General features: G+C 41.3%; 1 protein-coding gene across 7 annotated transcripts in view; it reads left to right on the top strand.

Moving 5' to 3' along the window:
* MID2 (midline 2) overlaps positions 1–20166 on the top strand; it is a 97645-nt gene that overhangs the window by 11865 nt on the left and 65614 nt on the right. For all 7 annotated transcript variants that reach the window (XM_070290961.1, XM_070290958.1, XM_070290960.1 and 4 more), the window contains exons 2-3: positions 1840–2555; positions 17465–17560. In XM_070290961.1, coding sequence (XP_070147062.1) covers positions 1896–2555; positions 17465–17560 — 756 coding nt within the window. In that variant the 5' untranslated portion in view covers positions 1840–1895. The remainder of the gene's footprint in view (positions 1–1839; positions 2556–17464; positions 17561–20166) is intronic.

Raw genomic sequence — 20166 nt, 5'->3', positions numbered from 1 at the left:
AAGATATTTATCCAGTGAAGGAGATGAGATGATTAAATTAAAGGTGTAGGGGAAAGAGCACAGACATTGGCATTAGACTGCCCCAGTGATCTGGGTATGTAGGTTCCTGGTTCATTTACTCAAAAACGCTGAGCCCCAATTTCCTAACCATAATGTGTGTATAGCATTAGTACCTTCTGTACAGCCTTCTTGATAGAATTTAATGAAATACTGTGTGTAAAGTTCCTAACAAGGTACTTAGAATACAGGAAGTGCTTAGTAAACACTAGGTCTCTTCTTTAATTTCCTCTACTTTAAGGAATCTTTCATTTAACAATTTTTGAATAACCAGTGTGTGCGAGGCACTGTGCTATGAATAAAAATATGACATAGTTGATGCCTGCAAGGAGAGTTAGCTGGAGATACAGATACATGTATTAAATAAAACAGAGTGATAAACATGTAAATGAGAGAACTCCTGGGTTTCTAGGCTTGGATGATGATATTCAGCAGATAGGAAAAATTGGAAGAAGAGCAGGTGTTTTGTGGCTGGGGAGAATATCAAGTTCATTTATGGACATGTTGAATTTGAGCAATGGAACTACCAAAGGCAATATTCCTGCCTTGAGTGAAAGTTGGGATCTATCATCTCTAAAGTCTCTTCCAATTCTAAAATTCTGTGATATATATACATTTTAATTGTTTTACTTTTTCATCTCTCTCGGTGAATGTGGATAGATGTTATAAGCTACAAAATACTAGCCAACAACTTTTAAGCAGTTGTGAGTTGTAAAATAAGAATAGCACACGTCTCTTTTTAAAAAGGTGGTTATGCAAACATCTAAACTTACTAAACCAACTGAGAATGTTTTACAATAAGATTCTTCACTTTTACAGTCCAGTTTTCCATAGATTTCCATTAAATAGCTGGTTAGTTCAGTGCACTTAAAACATTTGATTTAGAAATAGCTTTTAGGGATACATCTATTGTACTTGGGGACAACATATAATTGTACTCAATAGTTAAGTGTCCTATGAGAGGGCTATGCAGATATCTCTGACAGATGACAAAATCTAAACAAATACCAATGGCAGAATCAAACCTTCAAGCCCTGGTGAGACTCTCCAGTAATAGTGAGATGATGAACAAAGTTATTCAGAACCAAAAATGCCTTTCTCTTTTCATAAATCGGATTCCCACTTTAAGCCAACAAAATTCCATAATTTTTATACTTTAATATTTTTCCTCTTTGTCTCTAGTAACTCAGTTTGCTAAAAATGGTATGGAATAGAAATTTCCATGTGTGGTAATAGGAAATAATTCAAGGTCACCTATCTGAAGAAATAATTATCCTGTACTGAGAACTACATTTTTCGAAAGCTCTTCTTTTTTTTTATGCAGCCTCTTAGAATGGTATCATTTCAAGAACCAGTGAGTTAGGTTGAAATATGGCCTTGTTTTCCTTCCACTAGATGTGAAATAGGAGCAGCTTGGAAGTAAAATAGAGAACACTACTGGAGAATGGAGATTGAGAATTTGGCAGGGCCTCAGAAGCATCATAGTCCAGGACAAGAGATGTCAGTGGAGAGGGTCTGTGAATAGGAATGTGAGTTAGTAAACCAAGATTCAGAGGTGGCACTAGCTTCTATTTATTAGTGCAGGAAAATAAGCCCAGGCATTTGTCAAAAACAAGGTTTCAAGGGGGGAGAATAGCTTTCTGATTAATTCCCAACTCGCTTTCCTAGTGCACCAGCATCCCTGGGGAATCCAGCCTGTAAAGCCTCCATGGGTTAGTGTGTAATTATGTTACATCCACATTTCCTTTGGAAATGCTTAACGACTTCTTTGTGTTCTTGCAGGTGAAAGCCCAGCCTCTGCGGTTCTTAATGCCTCAGCAGGATTATTTTCACTAAAGATGGAAACACTGGAGTCTGAATTGACCTGTCCAATCTGCCTAGAGTTGTTTGAAGACCCCCTTCTGCTCCCTTGTGCTCACAGCCTCTGCTTCAGCTGTGCCCATCGCATCTTGGTCTCGAGCTGCAGCTCCGGTGAATCCATTGAACCCATTACTGCTTTCCAGTGTCCTACGTGCAGGTATGTTATCTCACTGAACCACCGGGGCCTGGACGGCCTCAAGAGAAATGTGACTCTGCAGAACATTATTGACCGCTTCCAGAAGGCTTCCGTCAGTGGACCCAATTCCCCAAGTGAGAGCCGCCGAGAGAGGACTTACAGGCCCAGCAGCGCCATGTCTAGTGAGCGAATTGCGTGCCAGTTCTGTGAGCAGGACCCGCCAAGGGATGCAGTGAAAACGTGCATCACTTGTGAGGTATCCTACTGTGACCGTTGCCTGCGGGCTACACATCCCAACAAGAAACCTTTCACCAGCCACCGCCTGGTGGAACCAGTGCCGGACACGCATCTTCGAGGGATCACCTGCCTGGACCATGAAAATGAGAAAGTGAATATGTACTGTGTATCTGATGACCAATTGATCTGTGCCTTATGCAAACTGGTGGGGCGTCACCGAGACCATCAGGTCGCATCCCTGAATGATCGGTTTGAGAAGCTCAAGGTAAGGGATCTGGAAGACACACTTTACACAACTGTATCTCTTTACACATAGTCTTTATATGCAGTCAGCAAGTTCCCTAATAAAATCGGTCACTTTTCCTATATGACAAAAATGAATTAACTCCAAGTTCTTCTCATAAGAAATAGCCTTATAACCTGCAAGCTCTCACTGTAGCCTGTTTCATCTTTTGCACATACCTGCTTGCATTCATTCACCTTTGGCCAGTTCTGGGGGATTTAGCCCATGGCCCACACTAGTAGTCTGCCCAGGGAAACAGCACCCTCTCTCCTCTGACAGTGACATATTATACCCTGTATATCTCTGCCATGATCTTTCCATGTCTTCTTTTAAGTATGTGAGCACCTGTGTAGGTATACTACAATTAGCATATGTGCTGATTTGCATAATTGTGCATATAGCAATGGGAAGGTTGGGTGTGTCTCCATGTAGATGTGGGTGGAGGTGTTTATCTACATAGGTGACAGGTTTTCATGGAGGACAGTACTCTATGTGTTATACACTAGAGAAATAAAGCTTTGGCACTGACCACTACAAATTGCTACCAAGCCCTTAACAAGGCGGCTAATTCTAAATCTGCCTTAAAAAACAAAGCAAATAGACAAAAACGGGACTTTGGTGTACTGTGAAGTCAGGAGGGAGCATCAGATACTGAAGTAAACATTTAAACTGAAGGCAAAAAATATTTAGTCCAGGATCACATTTTGTGCCAGTATTCATTTTTGTGGGGTACAGACCAAAGTGCTTGTTTGCAGTCCCTTCCTGGGAAGTTCCTGTTCAGTGGACAGAGTTTTCTGAAGTTGTTGTGCCATATAATATTTTTGTGCAAGTCTAAGTGCCTGTCTATTTTAGAGCACTCCTACCTCACGTTGATGTTAACAAATGTCAGATCCAGCAAATTATTTTATTACCATTGCCTGTCTGCTATGGGGCTCAATTTCTCTTAAGAAACTGCTTAACAGAAATTCCGGAAAAATAAAATGTTTAAACAAATAATAAGATTACCATCCCAAAATAGGACCTGGATATATAAGTGAAGCTAGAAGGAACACCCAGACAGTGTGGAAGAAGGGCGATAAGGGAGTGGAGATTTCCCTCTTGCCATGCTATGGAAAAGTCATTGTAGCTTACGTAAAAATTATGATGTTGGTGAGGGTAGTAATACTCGGAATAGGATACACTTTCCATTCTGTGATTTATTGAAAACAATATTGAGAGTCACACTGACCATGGTTTGTGCCTTTTTAATTTTTTTTTAAAATTTTTGGAATTTGTTGAAATTAGCTTTTTTTGAAAGAAATTTGTTTTGGCTGTGCCAGGTCTTCCTTGCTGTGTAAGCTTTTCTCTAGTTGCAGCAAGTGGGGGCTACTCTTTGTTGCACTGTGTGGGCTTCTCATTGTGGTGGCTTCTGTTGTTGCATAGGATGGGCTCTAGGGCAAGAGGGCTCCAGTAATTGCAGCATGTGGGTTCGGAATTGCAGCTCCCTGGCTCTAGAGCACAGGCTCAGTAGTGGTACATGGGCTTAGTCACTCCGTGGCACGTGGAATCTTCCTGGATCAGGGATCGAACCCGTATTCCCTGCATTGGCAGGCAGATTCTTTACCACTGAGCCACCAAGGAAGTCCAGTTTGTGCCTTTTGATTTTTATTTACATTTAATATTTATAAATTTGTATGAAGTTTAATGTTTATCTGTTGATTTCATTCAAGTTGGTATTCTCATTCATATCAAGACTGCAGAGGGCAATAATCTCATTGGCTTCAATTCTTAGAATCCTAAGATGGTTGGCCTTGGACTTGGTCCAGTTGAAGCCCTGTGTTTTAAATTGGTATAAATGGAGGCTTTGTGCGGTTAAGCCATTTGGTCAAAGTCGCAGAACTGGAACTGGAACTCAGCTTCTAGAGCTAAGTTGAGTTAAATATCCTTTCTATTATAGCCTGCTGTCACTTTGTTTTGGACCTAAATTTTTCCTGTGAAATGTGATTTGAAACTTAAATTTATGCTCCAGCAACTGTACATTTCATGGGTCACAGATAAACAGTTAATAGCATTGAGGAAAAGGCATGTTGTATAAACTTACAGCTTTTTAATAGCAAGAGATGGAAGCGGGGTTGCAGGAATACCAGGGGATATGGAGAGGAGAGAACAATCTCTGCCAAATATTTGCAGGTGTTGGAACTATAATAAGGCATTGGCCTTGAGAAATATTCCAAACAGAAAAATCTGTATCCATATGTACCATTGAGATAACAAAAGACTGGATAGACTAAGCCTGTATCTACAGAACACCAGCTTTTTGAAAACATCCGAAAACATGAAAACATTGGATGATTGATTAGATATTTGGCATCATGCAGCTATAGTCCTTGTCTCCAGGGATAGGTGTAAAATAAAAGTATTTTGCAAAAAGATACTTTACTCTGTAACTAATCAGTAATTTGGAGAGTTAGGAAAGACCACATTTTGAATTGTTCCCCTTTAAATTTTTAGGAAATGTGCAGAAAATTCAGATTATAAATTAAGTGGAAACTTTTTTGCTCATTTTTGGACAGAGAGTGGAAACATATGAATCATTCCCAACTGTGTGGTTTGTTATGTTGTCTGGAACAACTTGGACTTTGAGGAGGGAGAGAGAAGTCCTGCTTGTGTGAGAGGGGGATGGGTGGGGTAGGGGTCACTTGGGTTTGGTGCCAAGAATAAAAGGATATTAATTCTCCACATTAAACAGAGAGGAAGTCTGATGTTTAGGGTCACATGTGCTCACTTCTTTGAGTTAATTTTAATTTAGAAAAGCATTTAGGATTATCCCCTTAATCTGCTTGATTCTTCCTGAAGGAGAAAGGAGAAAGGTAGCTGTCAGAAGCTACAGGGTAGATGGCCTTGAGTGGACTCCCCTGGCCCTCAGAGGAGCACAGGAGTCCTACCCGAGGAGGGAAAAGGTTTTACTTACTGGTCAGTGTTTATTTGTACTTTTTTTCTGGAGATTCATTGGTGGCATTTCTAACTACTCTTTTTGCACTAACCTCCCTGATTAGGATTAGTGGTCTCAAATATTTATTTGTTCAATAAAGAATAAACAGATCATGACATTTTAGATGAAAGGTCAGAAGAACCAGAAGCTAGCCTGTCTTCTTAACATGTACTCAAAATGGGTTAGAGGATTTGGGATACTTAGTATTGTTTATTATCTTTATCTAATTGTCCAGGCTATCTAAATATCCTTCAGAACGCTACCAGTGGTTTAATTAATTCTTTGATTTGACAGAGTAATTGTTTTCATGACAGTCATTACAGTTTAAGGCCTATCAGAGTAACTATTTTCTCTATTCTCTTTTCATCTACTATTCCATATATATATGTTATATGTTGTATTTCTATAAAAATGTTTCATATTTTAGAGTTTTCATTGTCACATGAGTTCTTCCCCTTAGAAAAATTGATATTGCATTAATAAATGTTGGCTTTATAAAAGAGGTCAAATTTGGGTGACCCTCTGCTGGAGACAGATCTCAACTGGATATTCCAAGTCCTGTACAACTTGGTTCTCATGCTTGCTCACCTGTCTTTCCCTCCTGCCACTCTCAAGCATGTTACCTTCACCGTCCAGTAAAACCTCCTGACTATCTGCTAAACATGCCACTCTCTTTTCTGACTCTTAACACTCACTCATACTGTTCTTTTGGCCTGCTTAGGCGTCCCACCTACTGTTTAGTGCTCTATTGAAATCCTGTAAGGCCACTCCAACACACCCCAATGATACCATAAATTCTTTGAGGCCAGGCACAATGTCTTTTTGCAGCACACAATGACAACCCACTCCAGCATTCTTGCCTGGAGAATCCCAAGGACAGAAGAGCCTGGCAGGCTACAGTCCATAGGAGTTGGACACGACTAAAGTGCCTGAGCATGCATGCAAAATGTTTATTATTTCTCCAAAGCCTGCCTTTGTGTCTAGCACACATAGTATAGGCTCAAGAAATCCAAATGAATTAAATATTTGTAATGGATTTGCAGGAAGTGTACCAGAATCTATAGCTTGTTTCCATACTCATAAGATATAAAGCTGTCTTGCCATCTTTAACAGTTAATAAGTCTAGGGGAAAAAATCTCCTGTGAACTACTGATAATGATAAAAACCAGAGTATTAGCAAAAGTGTGACATGTCCTTAATTTTCAGTACCTATCCATTTTAACTGCTGGATTTTCTAACTGCCTAACCCTAAGGTGACATCTGTATAAATCAGATGTGATTATTATAATTCTCTTTGAGAGTGATGTCTTCACATTTCCATGCCCACAGCCTGCCAAAAATATAGCTGATGAAAACCAGGGGGAATAGAGGAATTTCCTGAAGGGAATAAACAAGTACATTTTATTTTTCTTGTTACATTTCCACAAATTCATTACTACAAATAATTCTTAAATGCAGTTACATTTACCTATCAGGGATCTTGTTGTTATAAAATATTACCTGGCACTAGAGTAAGATTTTTGCTATAGAAAGTAAAAGTTCCTCCCCCGCACTCCCCCTTCAACACACACACACACATACAAACAAAGACTGAGACAGAGAGAGCTCAAGATTGCCAGACAAAGAGAAGGGAGATAAGAGACTTGGAGAATGTTCAAAAGAAAACCACAGTGAGAGTTAAAAGGTTGGAAAATATGATATTCTAGAAGCTTATCATAGTGGGTTACTTGTCCTTCTTCCTACTCAGTCACTCTGTCATCTACCCACCCATTCTCTCAGCCACCACCTTCTCCCAGTTGGTTGTCTACTCACCCACTTGACACCCACTTCTGTCTGCCAAAACAGATACCCTCTCAGCTTATCTACCAATGGATGTTTGTTTCTGAACCAGTATAAATATCAGAGAAATAAGGAGAAATGTCTTTATGAGAGACTGGGTTGAGAGAGGGCATATTTGTATACATCTGTGTATGTCACTATACACAAGTATGTGTATCTCTGAATGGATGGGTGGCTGAGAATTTAATCTGTGTGTGTGTCTGTGGATCTATAAATGTGTGTCACTCTGTGTGAAGAGGAGAGAGTGCCTGTGTTCCTCTTCTGGGGGTTAATCTGTGGATAACTGGGGTATGAAGGGGTCGTGAGTGTAGGGCAGGTCTTCTGTAGTCACCTTAAGGAGAATTAGGGCTTCAGTAGACCCTATCCTGAGACAAGGGATCGCCAATAAATGAGCTTCATGATAAGACAAATCTTTAGGAGGACAGGGGTCACCATAGCTGAAGGAACAGAAAGAATTGTTTCTCACTTTCACCCACTTAGGTACTGAATCACACTAGCTAAATATTGGTATTATAAGAGCAGAACATTTGTGTCTAGATTTGCACTCTCTAAGGTACGGTGGTAGACATGTGTGTATGAAAGTATTAGTCACTCGATCATGTCCAACTGTTTGTGACTCTATGGACTGTATCCCACCAGGCTCCTCTGTCCATGGGATTTTCCAGGCCAGAATACTGGAGTGGGTTGCCATTTCTTTTTCAGGGGACCTTCCCAACCCGGAGATCGAACCCAGGTCTCCCGCATTGCAGGTAGATTCTTTACTGTCTGAGCTGTAATATCTGTCATGGGGTTTTCCAGCTAAACCAGCCTTCATCTCACAAACTTAAAATCATTCTTGCTTGTAGATCTGTAGTCTGTTAATTGTTCAAGACTTGCCCCTGACTACTTAGAATATGTATAAATCTGTACATGTTCTGTATGTGTGTGGGAGGGTAAAAAATGCATTTTATTTCATTTCTACTTGAACTGTGTGCTAAGACTCATTTGAATCACCTTTCTCTCCCTCCAATAATTATATTGATTCTCTGACTCTATTAGCAGTGGTAACAGGCCCCTGTGTTGGAAGATGTTTTCTGTTGTTTCTCGGATTTGAAAGCAAGTTTAGCAAGTGGATATTCCAACTATCTGTGCTCTTGAGTGAGTGAGTGAAAGTCGCTCAGTAGTGTCCAATTCTTTGCGACCCCATGGACTATACAGTCCATGGAATTCTCCAGGCCAGAATATTGGAGTGGGTAGCCTTTCCCTTCTCCAGGGGATCTTCCCAACCCAGGGATCAAACCCAGGTCTCTTGGATTGCGGGTGGATTCTTTACCAGCTGAGCCACAAGGGAAGCGCAATCTGTGCTCTTATCTTTGTTTTTCTTTTCTTTCTTTTGTCCCAAGTCTCCTCTTCATCAACATCTGAAAGAGCTAACAATCATCAGTCTGAAAACAGCTTACAAAACATTGACTCCAAGATTGTTCTTGGGTGGATGAAACTCCTGTCTGTTATTATTGGGCAAAAGAACATATTACAGAAATATAATATACACAAGGAAAGATTAAAGAGACAAGGATTATTAAACCCAAAGAAGTGAGGTTTAAAGGGGAAAATGTAATAATGACATTCAAGTTCATGAAGTGTTGATATATGAGGTAATGTCTTGTTCTTTATCTCCCCTGAAGATGGATCAGACAAGAACTTAGACTGTAGCCCCAGGGATTTAGCTCTGGGGCTCATTCATTCATTTAAAAAGCAATTAGTGAGCATGCATTTTGTTTATTTAAAATGAAAGTGTTAGTCGCTCAGTCTTGTCTGACTCTTTGCGACCCCATGGACTGGAGCCCACCAGGCTCCTCTGTCTATGGGATGCTCCAGGCAAGAATACTGGAGTGGGTTTCCATTTCCTTCTCCAGGGGATCTTCCCAACCCAAAGATTGAACCTGGGTCTCCTGAATTGTAGGCAGATGCTTTATGATCTGAGCCACCAGGGAAGCCAGTCCATGAGGTTGGAAAGAGTCTTGGACACCACTGAGAGACTTCACTTAATAAACGAGATGGGGCTTCCCTGGTGACTCAGACAGTAAAGAATATGTCTGAGCAAGAAACCTGGGTTTGATCCCTGGGTCTTTAGGTCATTGCAGTAGGATCTGGAGACATGGGAAATAAGGCACAGTACCTGCCCTGAGGAACTTTGAGCTCAGTAAGGGGGATAGATAAGGACATGTCTGAATTCAGTATGCTGAGTGCCATGACACAGAGGAAAGGTCGATGAAAGGCAGTCACTAAGCTAAAAGCAGGAATCAAATGATTTTGTTGGAGAAGAGGGCCAGTTGGAGAGAAACTGAAGAAAGCATTGACAGGACTTGGAGAACGATTACAGTGCTTATAGATGATGGAGAGAAAGAATTAAAAAGCGATTTTTCAGGAGGAGATGTCTTGAAGAATGGTGGTATTGGACATAGAAATCGAGAAATTAGGAAGGGGCTAGTGGTTTTGGGGGTTGACTTGACTTCAGATTTGAGTTTATGTGATTGATTGTGGATCACTTAATATTCACTCACTCATCAAACATTTACCAAGCACCTACTAGGTGCCAAGCACCAGAAGAGGTGTTGGGGTTCCAGTGATAAACACAACACAGCCCCAATGCTGGTGGAGTGCTCAGCTTAGTGTGGGGAGGCAGACAAGTGAGGACACAGTGACAAGACTGTGGTGAGTGATAGTGGAGGTGCTGAGGGGCGATGGGGTGGGTGTGAGACTACATAGGAGGGGCAACAAAAGCAACTTCGGGTGGCATTTTGGACCCCCAGTTGGGGGGCAAGGTTGGGTTAGGGGCAAGGAGTGTTGTAGTCCAGAGAAAATAGTTTGTTCAAATATCTGGTGGAGGTTGAGCATGGAGCACTTTCAGAACTGAAAGGGCAAATGTTCTAGAAGGAGTTGACATTCGGGCCTTTGTGGTGGCTGAAAGATCGGGGCCAGAGACATAGGTTTGAGGGTCTTTAGCATGGAGGGAGAAGCAGGCAGTAGTGGGCTGAATGAGAGCTGAGGAGCAAGCCCTGAATCACCCTCCTGGTCTAGAAGGAAGACAACAGAGGAGGGCAACACATGAAGGAGAAAGGGGAGGATGTGTATGAAGAGGCAGGAGCCAAAAAAGAAGCATGCAAGTGGAAGAGAGTAGTGAGGCCTCCGGGAAAGTAGAGTTCCTTTGGTTAGTATTATCAAAGTAAACACTAGATTTAGGCTTTTAGTACAGGTTTTCTTTTAGAAGGTCCAAATCATAATTTACACATTTAAGCTAGAGACTTAACCAGGATACACCCCTGAAGAGAGGAAAAAGAAAAGAGTGTATAGCTTGTAGATCGTTTGTGTAGAATTTCTACTAAGGAGACAGAGAGGGTGCATCTTTGCTGGATGGTTTCAGGACCTTCTGTGAAGAGGAGGGCTGGCCACCTGTTTCACCGGCTTGAAGACCTGTCTGCTGGTGCCCAAGAAACCCTCAGGGAGGGCAGATCTCATACCCCCGGTATGTTACCTGCCTCTCTTTCTGGGACAAAGCCTGTGTCTATACAACAGCAAATAAATGTTTGGGGAAGGAATAAATTCAGGCATAAGGGTGTGGGCTTCAGTTTGTAGACCAGATGGTGTGTTCTGCTGTTGAAAGGCCATATGTAATTGATACATAAAGTGACAGACTGAAGCAAAAGCAAAGTAAGTATTTTAAGACAAGCAGTTAAAAAAAGAAGGCAGAATGTGACCCCTAAAGTGTGCTAAGATTTTGGCTACTGGCTTTTGGAAGAGCTGGGAACATCAGTAAATAGACATGATGTCAAAAAAGAGCTTGTCAAAGAATAGCAATGGGGTCACTGGCTCCAAGTATTTTTAAAGATGAAGTTGTCTGCTGTCAATTGGGAAGGCTGAGGTTTGGGGTGGGTTGGCCTTTCTTCCATTCACTTCTCCCTGCAACCTCCAAGGTTCAGTTCCCACATCAAAACAGTGGGGATCTTGTCTAGGTTTAGATAATGTTCGCCTTGTACCTTGTAGAAAGCAAGAGAGAATTCTGTGGCATTCAGTGGCAAGAAAACATGTTCCAATAGAACAAAGAGAAAGGCTTTGCCCATTTCTAGGCTTCAAGACTTGCTGTGTCAGGTAGGTGTATATAGGTGTGCTCATATATGTGTGAATACCTGTGCCTTCCCAGAGCATGACAGATGATCACGGTCAAGTGTGTGCCATAAGGGGACTCTGGTTTTAATGAAGAGCTGGTGTTTGAATGTGTAGCTAGATTTCTTGAGTGAAGCAGTGATAAAGTTATCTGAAATAACCTGTGTCTAAAGAAGTAAAAAAAAAAAAAAAACACACAGCAATTATTTGAGAGGGTTAGTGAAGCCATTTCTTTTTATGGGAAGCTGTCTGGAAGAAGAATAGCCCGTGCCTGGCTTTCTCAGAAATAGCAAAGCATTTTCCTCTTTGGGAAGGGTATAACAAAACACAAACAGGCCAATTCTATATGACACAAATGAGGTGGAACTTGGGTAAAAATGTAATCAGTGTAGACTGCCAATTAAGCTAACTTGGGCCTTTTAAAATCTCAGTTATGCAAATCAGCCAAGTCTTCCCCTCACTTTGTGCCCTTTAGACACATGTACAGTTTTGAGAGAGCTCTAACTATGTAGTCACCCGGAAGTGTGGAGGGGGCAGGTTGTGTCACAGTTTCATAGCTAAATGGCTTCTCTAAGCCTCAGGGAAGCACAGAAGGGGCCAGAGGTAACCTCCTGCAGCAGGAAATGGGAGCTTCATCCTGCTCTCCCTGCCAACCTCCTGTCCTGTTTCCTCCAGCAGATATCTCCATTCCAATCTCCCCTGCCACTTGGGCTCACTCATTATCATAGATCAAGTGTGCAGAGAAACCTGCACTAACTAGGCTTAGGCAGAAGGAGCCTGGCCCAGTCGCTAAGTGGACTGCATGAGAAAAGGACAAGAGCAACACAACAACAAAGAGACATGTTTTACATAAGATTTTGCACACACCCACATGTGCACACACACACACACACACACACATCTTTTTAGTTTACTTAGTGTATAGCCGTGATAATTACTTGGCCAAATCAATGAAATCACCCAAACTAGAGTGGCACAGAGTTTCTAGTTGCCAATGATTTGTTAGGGCTAAGCATGATAAGGAAGGGTGAGGACATGGACTGCATAATTGCTTCAGTTCTCTGCTTCCCTTTGCATATGTTCGTTATTGAGAATCAATTCCAGTTTGAGAGGAGGCTCTAATTCCCAGTAAATGAATAGGAAGTGAGTAAGTAAATGTTCGGTATTTCCCTCGAATTATGTCTCATAATGTAAGAAAACAGTGGCAAAAAGCCATCAACAGATGGTGTTTTCATTAGCCAAAGATTTATTTTTCCAAGCACTTTCATATTAATGAAGTAAGGTTGAAATTAGAGTCATCTTGTCAGTTCTAGTTCTGGGTTGATAAAATATGCTGGCATTCGGCTAATTGCTAGGGGGTGGGCAGAGTGAAATAACCATTTGCTATAATGTGATGGTAACCCAAGGTCTGTAGTCTAATCAGACCCCACATTGTATGTTCAGCCCTAAGTTTTGTTTTCACTGGCTTTACAGAAGCTGTGAGTCTCAGTTGTGAGCCATAAATGAGGAACACACGGCAGGGATTAGTACTGCTCTACACTATGAATTATTTATAAGATATCAGTTTCATGACAAGTGTTGCAACAGGTTGCATGCATTTGTTAGGAAACATTCTCCCCATGGAATCCCATGTTTGAAAGAAAACACAGTACAGTTAAAATACAGATTTCTAACATTATATCTGCTCTGAGTTCATCAATCTACACTATATTTACCTAATATGTAGATAGAGTCATTTGTGATACATGGGATGTCCACTGATCTAGGAATCTGGACCACTCTGCCTCAGGAAATCACAAACTGATTGTATCCGTTACCCATGCCTACTCTCTGACTTGAGCTGGACCTTTTCATCAGACTACAGCTCCATCATATTCACCTTATGGCTCAATTTTTGAAGAGGAGTCCAGACTTGTATCCTCTACGTCATCACTATTGACATACTAACTCTGCACAGTTTGGCACTTGCTTCCAAAACTCTGCTGAAACTCCTTTTTCAAAGGTCACCAGTGACCTCTAATTACCAAATCCAGCTGCCTTTTATCAGGCCCCATATTTCTTGCCCTCTGCATATTCGAGAGTGACAAATCCTTTCCTGAAACACGTTTCTCTTGATTATCCTCTTAGCTTGGTCCATATCTGCATTTCCAACTGCGTTGCATATTGCAAGTCTCCTCCTGATCAGTGCCCCTGCTCCCAGGTCTTCTTGTTTTAGTCTGCCCCACATAGGTTGATCTCATAAATGCAGCCCTGATTATGTCATTGTCTTGCTCAAAAGCCTTTGATAAACCCCTACTGCTTTGAAAAACAAGTACATACTCCTCACCTAGACATTTAAGACCTTCATAACGGCCTCAATCTCCATTTCCAGCCTTGTGCCCCACTATTTTTTTGTACCCTCTGTTCTAGCCAAACTCAACTCTGTTCCTTGGATATATCCTATACTTTATTCCTTTTTATTTGCTCATGCTGTTCCTTGTGCCTGGAATGCCCTGCCCTCCTTCATCTCTATTAAAATCCTGCTTATCCTTCAAGACCCATCTTAATGTTTTTTCTATTCACATATTATATATCCTCTATATATATGCATGACACCCAAAGAAGTCAACATGTACATTAATGAATATCCTATGATAGCTAATATGATAGCCTTCATAGTACTAATAAAATACATATCAGTTTTAACTTAGTACCAGCACATATTATAAAGCAATTATCCTCCAATTAAAGAAATATCAGGGACTTCCATGGTGGTGCAGTGGCTGAGACTCCATGAGCCCAATGCAGGAGGCTAGAGTTCGGTCCCTGGTTGGGGAACTAAGATCCCACATGCCTGCAGCAAAGAGTTCGTGTGCTGCAGCAAGATCTGGTGCAGCCAAATAAACAAATAAAAATAAATATATAAAAAATATCAACCCCCAAAATTTAACTTAGTAATATCCATTATAAGGTTTTTAAAAATATTAACTACCTCAAAGTAAGTCCTGCTGCTGCTAAGTCGCTTCAGTCGTGTCCGACTCTGTGCGACCCCACAGATGGCAGCCCACCAGGCTCCCCCGTCCCTGGGATTCTCCAGGCAAGAACACTGGAGTGGGTTGCCATTTCCCTCTCCAGTGCATGAAAGTGAAAAGTGAAAGGGAAGTCGCTCAGTCATATCCGACTTTTAGCGACCCCATGGACTGCAGCCCACCAGGCTCCTCTGTCCATAGGATTTTCCAGGCAAGAGTGCTGGAGTGGGGTGCCATTGCCTTCTTCAAAAGTAAGTCCTAGGGCCCATATTTAAAACTTAGTTGTCATGGATGTCCATTGATTCATTCTTTCAATTCCTTCATGCAGTATATGTGGACTATATGCCCCTCAGGCAGAGGGGTTGCAACTAAGACCAAATCAGACATAACTCCCCTTCAGGGAGATGAAATTACACTTTAGAGCAGAAGATGGACAATAAACAAGCACCAACAGCTATCTAAGTATAAATTATGATAAGTACCGTGAATAAGTAAATCCATCACCATCCAGTTGAAAATAATTTGAGTCCACAAGTCTGGGTAAGAGTCTCAGGGTAGACAGTTATGGGGGATCTATGTTCTGATGTTAGGGGCCTAGACTTCAATACTGATAGAGGAAATCAACAGGCCCCCAATATGGGCCATAAGAATGCTTTTTACATGGAAAACATTGCCCTTCTATAAAAACACTCTAAAGTACTTGGTGAAATAAATCACCTTAAAAAGAAAACAACTTTTTTTTTTCATATTTGAGTACAGCCAATTAACAATGTTGTGATAGTTTCAGATGTCCAGCAGAGTGGCTCAGCCATACATATACATGTATCCATTCTCCCCCAAATTCCCCTTCCATCCAGGCTGCCATATGACATTGAGCAGAGTTCCCTGTGCTATACAGTAGGTCCTTGTTGGTTATCCATTTAATATATAGAAGTGTGTACCTATGTATCCCAAACTCTCTAACTATCCCTTCCCTCTACCCTTTCCCCTTGGGAAGCATAAGTTCATTCTCTAAGTCTGTGAGTCTCTGTTTTGTAAATGAGTTCATTTGTATTTTTTTTTTTTTTTTTAGATTTCATGTGTAAGGATATCATATAATGTTTCTCCTTCTCTAAGACCCATCTTAATTTCATCTCCTGTTTATCTCTGAAGTCAAAGCACCTTGAATAGAGTGGGTGCTCAATACCTTCTGTATTAAATATAAATGAAATACCTTTTGTATTAAGTCTCTGAACTGCCATTTCTTTCCTTTGTCCTGACATCTTCTTTGCTTAGAACTCACGTCCAAATCAACAACTGTGGGCCTTCGTGTTTTCCTTTTTCTCTCTTCCTTTTTCCTTGCTAAGGGGAAGACCACAGATTGAGATGGTGGTGGAGTTAAGGAAGGCCAGGAGAGACACAGTGCCCAAGCCAAGAAAAATGGAACAAGTGGTGAAAACTCACTCCCATGGGAATAAAGCCAGAGAACCCGAGAGAGATCTGGCAAGAAGCAGGGATTAAGCTGTTTCTCGTAATCCAGACTGAGGACAAGTGAGATCAGATTACCTGTCCTAGCAATGCATATATCCATGAGAACACTCACCTGGGATAGATTCATGAGACAGTGTCAAGGATACTACGGAAACACAGCTACCTAGCAGAAAAGAAAGGGGCCAAGTACATGAGTCCTCTCACCTTTTCCCCACTCTTCCTTGCCCCCTTTTCCCTGCCCCTGCCCAAAACATGAACTTTGAACAACTATGAACTGTAGGAACGATGAAGACAGCAATGAAGCAATGGGCACGACCAAGGGAAGGCATGCTATGCTAGCAGAATAAAGGCCCAGAAGTTGGGGGATTACATTGGGAACAAACTTTGTTGGGATGGCGAGTGAGAGAGGAATGGTTATTGGGGCAGGTACTGGAAGAGAAGCCGCTGCCAGAGCTGAAGACTTGAAAATGAGGAATAATTTTAAAAAATCCTATTATTAATCTAGAGTGAATAACATTCTGTTTTTGTTTTCCCACAGGAGGAATGAAAGAGAGTAGCATGCTCAACTGACAATATGCTAGGAGGTCTTAGGACTGCTGTAACCATGTTGTAATAAACAGATTTGCAAAGAATCTATGTCCCAATAAATGATAGTAAGCAGTAGATGTCCTGTCTTGATAGAGCCAGGCTTTGCAGTTCGAAGTCTGGCATTTCTGTAGGCTCGCTTAGTGCCAAAAGAGGGAAGCTGTGAGATAGAAAGCTAGATTCTGATGAATTTCACACTTGAAATACCATTTTTTTTTCTGAAAGAACCTACTGATAAATATAAAGTGTTATCACCAAAGACAAAAAAAATACCATGGAATACTGAGGCAATATTGATGACTAGAGACCTGGCTTTCAGTCTTCGCTCTGCCACATGCTAGTTTTATGACTGGGCAAAGCACTGTAACCCCACTCTGCAGCTCATTTCTCTCATCTGTCAAATGCTCACATGATTATTAAATGACATGTATGAAATTGCCTCGAGTAGTGTCTGGCAAGTAGTAACTGTTCAATAAGTTATAGTGTTCTTAGTCAGCTCACCTGTAAAAAAGAGAATAAAACCTGTTTTCCCTATGTCACAGAATTACTATGAGTGCAAAATGAGATATTGACTCTGAGATAGTTTTAGAAGTTTAAAAATATTATAGAGAACATACAGTTGCTTTAAAGTCATTAAATTCCTACATCCTCAAAGTCATGGATGTCATTTTTTCCCCCAAAATGGCAATCTGGAACAAAGGTACAGCATTATTAATCAGCACCTAGAACAGTGTTCGGCCCATAGGCAATGAATCTTTGAAATAATTGTTGACTGACTGATAGCCACATGGTACTGGGTCTCAAACTCATCAAACATTTCTTCTTTCTCCCCGCTTTTCCCTGCTTCCCTCTGGCTTCGTATTTGGCAATGGCAGCAAACTCTGGAGATGAACCTCACCAACCTGGTTAAGCGCAACAGTGAACTAGAAAATCAAATGGCCAAGCTAATACAGATCTGCCAGCAGGTTGAGGTACGTAACAGAAACATTTGTCATTCTTTCAAAGAACCAGGATCCAGTGATCCTTTTGGGGGGATTTGTCTTGCCAGAGTATGGCTCAGTCATTTGGAGTGAAAGGCTTAATGAGAATTCTGCTGCTGCTGCTGCTGCTGCTGCTGCTGCTGCTGCTGCTGCTGCTGCTGCTGCTGCTGCTGCTGCGTCGCTTCAGTCGTGTCTGACTCTTGTGTGACCCCATAGATGGCAGCCCACCAGGCTTCCCCGTCCCTGGGATTCTCCAGGCAAGAACACTGGAGTGGGTTGACATTTCCTTCTCCAATGCATGAAAGTGGAAAGTGAAAGTGAAGTCACTCAGTCATGTCCAACTCTTAGCGACCCCATGGACTGCAGCCCACCAGGCTCCTCAGTCCATGGGATTTTCCAGGCAAGGGAACTGGAGTGGGGTTGCCATTGCCTTTTAGCCAAAAGGCCGAGAATGAGAATTCTAAGAAATCTAATTTCTTCAAGATGCATGTTCTAAGAAAAGGGGCAGATAGCTATTGTTTAAAAGATAATAATAAGTGGTAGTGGTGAGTGGAGGGGAAGACATCAGCCCAAGGGGCAAATGCTGTCTCCTCTTGCAGTAGCAGGTGGTATGAGAATCCAACATGAAGTGTGTTTATTTCTTCATCAGACTGGACATCATAGGTCCTTAAAGAGATTGCTAGAGAGTCAGAAAAGTTGGGAACCCGAGGTCCTTGAGGGTAAAGTGAGGTTTGTTTAATGGAATATTATTTCTGTAAAAAATATGATCAAATTTGCTTCTCTTCTTCCTGGCCTATTCTCCCTTCTTTTTCATGCACCATACCTGGTCCTCACTCATCACCTTTCCACTTCTTCTTGTCATTAACAAATGGTATCTATGTTAAAGTTATCTGTGAATGTTCATGTATTACACAATATAAGATTTTCCAAATGTGTTATCTACATAAAATTTCAGAACAAAGCTTATGAGAGGAGTTGACCTCTTCATAAATGGACGTGATAGAAGAAAGACGCTTTTTCTCTCTTTTTCTCAAGAGCCAGAAACTTCAGCCATAGCATTTGGTTTTGTGTTGATTTTCCTGACGAGCTGCCAGTAGAGCTTAAAGTGTAGACAGGGTTGGGTAAAGTATTCTAGGACTCTTTGTGGGCAGTGGTTGGGTAAAAATGTTTCCATTTATAACCTGATACTCTAGTTCTAGGGCTTTCCTTGTAGCTCAGATGGTAAAGAATCTGTCTGCAATGCAGGAGACCCGGGTTCAATCCCTGAGTTGGGAAGATCTCCTGGAGAAGGAAATGGCAAACCACTCCAGTATTCTTGCCTGGAGAATCCCATGCACAGAGGAGCCTGGCAGGCTACAGTCCATGGGTCAGGAAGAGTCGGACACAACTTAGTGACTAAAACCACTATCGCCACTCTAGTTCTAGTCTTACTTATATCACAGAAAATGTGATGGTTCAAGTTTATTTTAAGCAATACAATAACTTTATTAATATCTCATCTCTTAATCCCCACTGGGGATTCCTATTTAAAAGAATGTGAAGAATGTTATGAAAGAATCAGAAAGGCAAATTTCTTTGCCTTCTTATGAAAGGCAAATAATCTTATATGAGTAACCACTCCTGATTGTTCCTGGAGACTTCCCTGGTGGCTCAGACAGTAAAAGCATCTGCCTACAATGCGGGAGACCTGGGTTCGATCCCTGGGTTGGGAAGATCCACTGGAGAAGGAAATAGCAACCCACTCCAGTATTCTTGCCTGGAAAATCCCATGGACAGAGGAGCCTGGCAGGCTAAAGTCCATGGGGTCACAAAGAGTCGGACATGACTGAGCAACTTCTCTTCACTTTCTGATTGTTTGGATATCTTAAAGTACTGGGTTTCTTAAAGTAGGTTGTTCTTGTAGGATGAGCATACCATAGCAATTTAATCACTGCTGGGTGCTCCATTCATGGAAGAGAGGGCTGCTGAATGTAGGGTACGTAGGATACTGGTTAAACTCAGGTGCAAAATTGTGGAATGGGGTGGAGAATTTAGGAAGAAGTATAATAAATGGAAAGAAAAAAATACTGGAATGTAAGTTGGAAAATTGGGTTCTAAACGTGACTCTGTCATTAACTGGTAGTATGATCTTGGGTAAGTCATCTAGCCTTTCAACTTCAGTGTCCTTCCCTATAAAATGAGGGATTGAACTGAATACATGACCTTCACTGTCTGTTCCAAAGGCATGATTCTGTGAATAGTTACTTTATTCTTTTCTTTTTCTCTTCAGTCTCATCCTTTCCGAGAGGGGAGAAGCAAAACAGAAGGCATTTTAGAATGGTTTTCAGCTAATCAGAATCCCTTTATGTTCCACTCTATCAAAGGTTCTGATTATGCTGTTAGATTACTGTATAAGAAATCCACACTGGTGAAGAGACAAGGAAGTATTGTGAGCAGGAGATAAGAAAAGGAATCCCTTTGGTTTAGAATTTGCGTGATTGAGGGTGGGGTTACAGTTCATAGTGAATAAAACATGGTTAGAAATTAGAATAATTGCTTCCTCATTCTCATCAAAAAGTTATGTAAGTAGAGAGCAAGTTGTAGTCAGGTTAGCAAAG

Source organism: Ovis canadensis, chromosome X (genome assembly GCF_042477335.2).
Source record: "Ovis canadensis isolate MfBH-ARS-UI-01 breed Bighorn chromosome X, ARS-UI_OviCan_v2, whole genome shotgun sequence".
NCBI classification, from domain to species: Eukaryota; Metazoa; Chordata; class Mammalia; order Artiodactyla; family Bovidae; genus Ovis; species Ovis canadensis.
Note: the sequence above shows the minus strand (reverse complement) of the source record. Positions and strands in the feature narration are given on the sequence as shown.